The sequence below is a fragment of the Myotis myotis genome, unplaced genomic scaffold (assembly GCF_014108235.1).
Source record: "Myotis myotis isolate mMyoMyo1 unplaced genomic scaffold, mMyoMyo1.p scaffold_m19_p_45, whole genome shotgun sequence".
NCBI lineage: Eukaryota > Metazoa > Chordata > Mammalia > Chiroptera > Vespertilionidae > Myotis > Myotis myotis.
This window is the reverse complement of record NW_023416352.1, coordinates 1,275,587-1,281,406: the sequence shown is the minus strand read 5'-3', so window position 1 is coordinate 1,281,406 and position 5,820 is coordinate 1,275,587. Positions and strand designations below refer to the sequence as shown.

The 5,820-nt window shown below is 55.5% G+C and overlaps 1 protein-coding gene across 1 annotated transcript; it reads left to right on the top strand.

Annotated features, from left to right (window-relative positions):
* Positions 1–4,401: 4,401 nt before the first annotated feature.
* On the top strand, positions 4,402–5,583 carry FUT2 (fucosyltransferase 2). The gene has a single exon (XM_036307169.1). The coding sequence runs from the start codon at positions 4,402–4,404 to the stop codon at positions 5,443–5,445; it is 1,044 nt and encodes a 347-aa protein (XP_036163062.1). The 3' UTR covers positions 5,446–5,583.
* Positions 5,584–5,820: the final 237 nt, after the last annotated feature.

Sequence of the window (5,820 nt, the reverse complement as noted above, 5' to 3'; positions counted from 1 at the left end):
GCTTTTCTGCATCCCTGGGCCAGGAATTGCAGTTCTGTTGAGAATTCTTTGCACGTCTGTTCGGGTATTTTATGGTTACCAGCTCCCGAGTCTATTCTGCCCAGCGGCTCTGCATGGTCTCAGTGAATGAATGACATTGGTCTTTGAGCCTGGTTCCTGGCACAGCTCATAAAACCATTAGCATTTCCTGAGTAATAAGGATGATAGGAGTGCTTATTTTTTGATAAGGGGACTCTAAGTAGCTTTAGGATGGGGTGAGGTCAACAGAAAAACCAAGCCGTGGTTGAAAGACTGGAACTTTCAGCCCCACCCCTCAACCTTGGGGAAGGGGAGCTGGACAAAATTCAACTTAATCACTAACCGTTGATGATTTAATCATTCACGTGCACATGATGACACCTCCATAAACACCCCAACAATGGGCTCAGAGAGCCTCTGCCTTGGCACACACATCCTGAGCCTGGAGGTTGTGCACCCCAGCTCCACCAGGACCGAGCCCGGTGCAGGGCCCTTCTGAATCAACACCCTCAGTACCTCTCCTGACTGTGCGTCATCATTACAAACGGCAGGCAAGGGCCTTGCTGAGTTCAGTGGGCCATTCCAGCCAGTTCTCAACGCTGCGGAGGGGGTCACGAGAACCCCAATTTATAGCTGGTCAGTCAGAGTATGAATGGCCCGGGACTGTTTGCTTGCTTTGTTAATCCTCACCTGAGGATATTTTTCCAGTGATTTTCTTTTCTTTTCTTTTTTTTTTTAGAAAGAGTGTAAGGGAGGGAGAGAGACAGACAGAGAGAAACATCGATATGAGAGACACATCGATTGGTTGCCTCGCACACAGATCCTGCAACCAAGGTATGTGCCCTTGACCAGAACCGAACCGATACCCTCAGTCCTCGGGCCTACACTCTATCACCCCGGCTAGGGCGGCCTGGGACTTTTGATCAATGTTTGAAGTTGGGGACAGTCTTGTGGAACGGGACTCTTTGACCCGTGGGATCTGATACGAACTCTAGGTAGATAGGGTCAGAATTGAATTGAATTGTTGGACACCCAGTTGGTATCAGGAGGGGAAAAGAATCCTCTCATGTGCCAACTGCCTTCTGAGCCTTTTAGTAAAAACTCTCAAGATAAAGAATGGGCCAGGTCATCTTACAGAGCCATAGGCCACAGCCAATGATGGAGGAGCCGCCGTGGAGACAGCCGCGTGTCCACCTCACGCTCCGTCTGCTGTGTCCGGAGGGCGGGCAGGCCACGCGGTTCATTCCGGGTGGGCCTGGCAGTTTCCCTTCAGAGGGGATGTAGGCGGCAGGGCGTGCGAAGACAGGCGTCTCTAGAAGTGGGATCCCCAGCACATAGAGGTTCATATACATGCGCTCACGTATACAGACACCCACATATGTATCCTCACAGGCTATAAACACACAAGTAAACATACACTAGAGATGCACATAATGGCTGTCCACTCACATCTGTACACTCACATGTACACACGGCCACGTGTTCCCAACCACCGTCACGCGCTCTGTGTGTTACACACACATGTATGTGAAAGGTTCGGAGTGGGCCTGGGTTGTGCACCTATGACCTGAGGCCATAATGTATCAAAAGAAATTTAATTCCAGGCACCTAGGTGCAGGTGGGCCGAGTCTGAGAAGGGAATCGGCGGAGAGGGAAGGGAGAGAGAGGTTTTATTAGTCCTTCTGGCTGCAAGCCGCTCTGCTGAGGGGAGGGGCGGGGCCGGTCCATCCTCGGCTCCTCCCTGGGCCAGCTGTCTAGTCATCTGGGCTGTGCGGCGCTCAAGGCTGCAAGCTTTCTGCAAGATGTCCGCTGAGCACAATAAGTGTTCTCTGACCCGTTTCATTCTCTTCAACCCTTTCAGAGTACACAATAAACACATACCCGTACAATGCAATGCACACATGTCCGTTTGTATACACAACTAGAGGCCCAGTGCATGGATTCGTGCACTGGTGGGGTCCCTCAGCCTGGCCTGCGCCCTCTTGCAATCCAGGACCCCTCAGGGGATGTCAGGCTGCCGGTTTCAGCCTGATCCCCGCAGGCTGTCGGTAGCTCAGCCGCAGAGGCAGAGGCAGGCAAGGCTCGCGCTGCAACAGCAGCACTCGCCAGCCATGAGCCCAGCCTCTGGCACCCAACAGCCCTCCTGCTATGGGAGCACACTGACCACCAGGGGGCAGCTCCTGTGTTGAGCATCTGCCCCCTGGTGGTCAGTGCGCATCATAGCTACTGGCTGGTCATCTGGTCGCTTAGACTTTTATATATATAGACTAGAGCCCGGTGCACAAAAATGTGTGCACTCAGGGGGTGGGGGAGAGGATGGTGCCTCAGCCTGGCCTGTGCCCTCTTGCAGTCTGGGACTCCTCGGGGGATGACCACCTGCTGGCTTAGGCCTGCTCCCTGGGGGATTGGGCCTAAGCTGGCAATCAGACATCCCTCTGGCAGCCCGGCAGCCCTCGGGGGATGTCCACTTGCCAGTGGGGAGCAGGCCTAAGCTGCAGTCAGACATCCTTAGCGCTGCTGAGGAGGCAGGAGGGGCTCCCACCACCACCGCTGTACTGGCAGCCATCAGCCTGGCTTGTGGCTAAGCAGAGCTCCCCATGTGGGAGTGCACTGACCACCAGAGGGCAGCTCCTGCATTGAGCATCTGCCCCCTGGTGGTCAGTGTGTGTCATAGTGACCAGTCAACCAGTCATTCCAGTCATTCTGCTGTTAGGGTCAGTTTGCATATTACCCTTTTATTATATAGGATAGAGGCCTGGTGCACAGGTGGGGGTTGGCTGGTTTGTCCCGAAGGGTGTCCCGGATCAGGGTGGGGGTCCCGCTTGGGTGCCTGGCCAGCCTGGGTGAGGGGCTGATGGCTGTTTGCAGCTGGTCACACCCCCTTCATGGTGGGGGTTCCCACTGGGGTGCCTGGCCAGCATCGATGAGGGGCTAATGGCTGTTTTCAGGCTGGACACACCCCCTTTAGGTTGGGGGTCCCCACTGGGGTGCCTAGCCAGTCTGGGTGAGGGGCTGAAGGCCGTTTCAGGCTGGCCGGCGACTGAAGCTCCCAGCCTCTCCTTTTTTTCTTTTTTTTTTTAAATTCTAGGATTCATTTACCTTCTATAATTTAAACTTTGTTGCTGTCACTGGAGCTGAGAGCCGGTTCCTGCTCGCTCCAGCTCTGAGGCCATGGCCTGCTGAAAGCAGGTATCTGGGGTTTGTTTAGCTTTTATAATTGAAACTTTGTTGCCATCACTGGAGCTAAGAGCCAGCTCCTGCTCACTCCAGCTCTGTGGCCATGGCCTGCTGAAAGCAGGTATCTGGGGTTTGTTTAGCTTCTATAATTGAAACTTTGTTGCTTTCAGAACTCAGAGCCAGGCCACGGCAGGCGGGGAACCTTGGCTTCCTCCATTACTGGAGCAAGCAAGCCTCCTGCTCGCTTCAGCTGTGTGGCTGCCGACCGCCATTTTGGTTGGGTTAATTTGCATATCGTGCTGATTAGCCAATGGGGGCGTCGCGAAGGTACGGTCAATTACCATGTTTGTCTATTATTAGATAGGATGTTAGAAACCCAGATACACACACACACACACACACACACACACACTATATCTACACATGCACACACACATGTGTATTCATACAGTGAACATACCATGCACACACACACAATGCATACGTATCCACGTGTGTAAACACACACACAACACACACATACACACATAACACACTCTAAAGACAAACCCGAAAACACATATCTGAGTATTTACACTCATTTACATGCGCACAAAAGGTAAACCCACCCCAGCCGGTTTGGCTTAGTGGATAGAGCATTGGCCTGCAGACTGAAGGGTTCCAGGTTCGATTCTGGTCAAGGGCACATGCCTAGATAGTAGGCTCGATCCCCAGTTGGGGGTGTGCAGGAGGCAGCCGATCGATGATTCTCTCTCATCATTGATGTTTCTCTCTCTTCCTCTCCCTTCCTCTCAGAAATCAATATATATATATATGTATACTAGAAGCCCGTTGCATGAAGATTCACACAATAGGCCTTCCTTCCCCTGGCTGCCGGCACCGGTTTGCACCCGGGACCCAGGCCTTTGGTCCGGTCACAGCGGAGAAGCCAAGCCTCTTCAGTCTTCAGTCTTCGCTCTGGCAGGAGCCTTCAGTTTTTGCTCTACGCCTGCATATGCAAATTAACTGCCATCTTTGTTGGGTTAATTTGCATACTCACCTGATTGGCTGGTGGGCATAAGGGAGTGACACCAATTTGCATGTTTCTCTTTTATTAGTGTAGATATAGTAAACCCACAGGCACACCCACCCACCCATGTCTGCGCACACAACCCCACACCAGGCGCACGCAGCCCTGCTAACTTCCCTGCTCTCCCGCCCACAGCCATGCCCAGCACCCAGGGGCCCTTCTTCTTCCCCATGGCCCACTTCGTCCTCTTTGTCTTCACGGCCTCCACCATCTTTCACCTTCAGCAGCGGCTAGTGAAGATCCAGCCCCCGTTGGCAGCCCAGAGGCTGGAGCCCGCGGAAACCAAGGACAATGCCTCCAGCGCCCCGAGCTCCCCAAGCTCCGGGCCCAGGGGCATGTGGACCATCAACTCCCAAGGCCGCCTGGGCAACCAGATGGGCGAGTACGCCACGCTGTACGCCCTGGCCAAGATGAACGGGCGGCCGGCCTTCATCCCCGCCCAGATGCACAGCGCGCTGGCGCCCATCTTCAGGATCTCCCTGCCGGTGCTGCACGGCACCACGGCCAGCAGGATCCCCTGGCGCAACTATCACCTCAACGACTGGATGGAGGAGCAGTACCGCCACCTCCCCTGGGAGTACGTGCGCCTCACGGGCTACCCCTGCTCCTGGACCTTCTACCACCACCTGCGCCCCGAGATCCTGCGGGAGTTCACGCTGCACGACCACGTGCGGGAGGAGGCGCAGACGTACCTGCGGGGCCTGCGCGTGAACGGGAGCCGGCCGGCCACCTTCGTGGGCGTCCATGTGCGCCGTGGGGACTATGTCCACGTCATGCCCAACGTGTGGAAGGGCGTGGTAGCCGACCGCGGGTACCTGCGACAGGCCCTGGACTGGTTCCGGGCCCGCCACCCCGCCCCCGTCTTCGTGGTCACCAGCAACGGCATGGCCTGGTGCCGGGAGAACATCGACGCGTCCCAGGGGGACGTGGTGTTCGCGGGCGACGGCGTGGAGGGCTCCCCCGCCAAGGACTTCGCGCTGCTCACTCAGTGCAACCACACGGTCATGACCATCGGCACCTTCGGGATCTGGGCCGCCTACCTGGCGGGCGGAGAGACCGTCTACCTGGCCAACTACACCCTCCCGGACTCGCCCTTCCTCAAAGTCTTCAAGCCAGAGGCGGCCTTCCTGCCCGAGTGGGTCGGGATTGCGGCCGACCTTTCCCCGCTGCTCAAGCCCTGAGACCGGCCTGCCCTGGGCACCCCCTTCTCCTTGTCGGGCTCCCCCAAGACCAGACCCACGCACGAGGAGCACCCTGTTACATGGACCAGCACCCTTCCCTCTTGCCTCAGAATACCTCCGGCCGCCAGTAGCAGAGTCCCAACAAACTTGTTTATCTTTTTTATTTATTTTTTAAAAATTTATTGTATTGATTTTTTTTACAGAGAGGAAAGGAGAGGGGTAGAGAAGTTAGAAACATCCATGAGAGAGAAACATCGATCAGCTGCCTCCTGCACATCCCCTACTGCGGATGTGCCCGCAACCAAGGTACATGCCCTTGACCGGAATCGAACCTGGGACCCTTCAGTCTGCCGACGCCCTATCCACTGAGCCAAA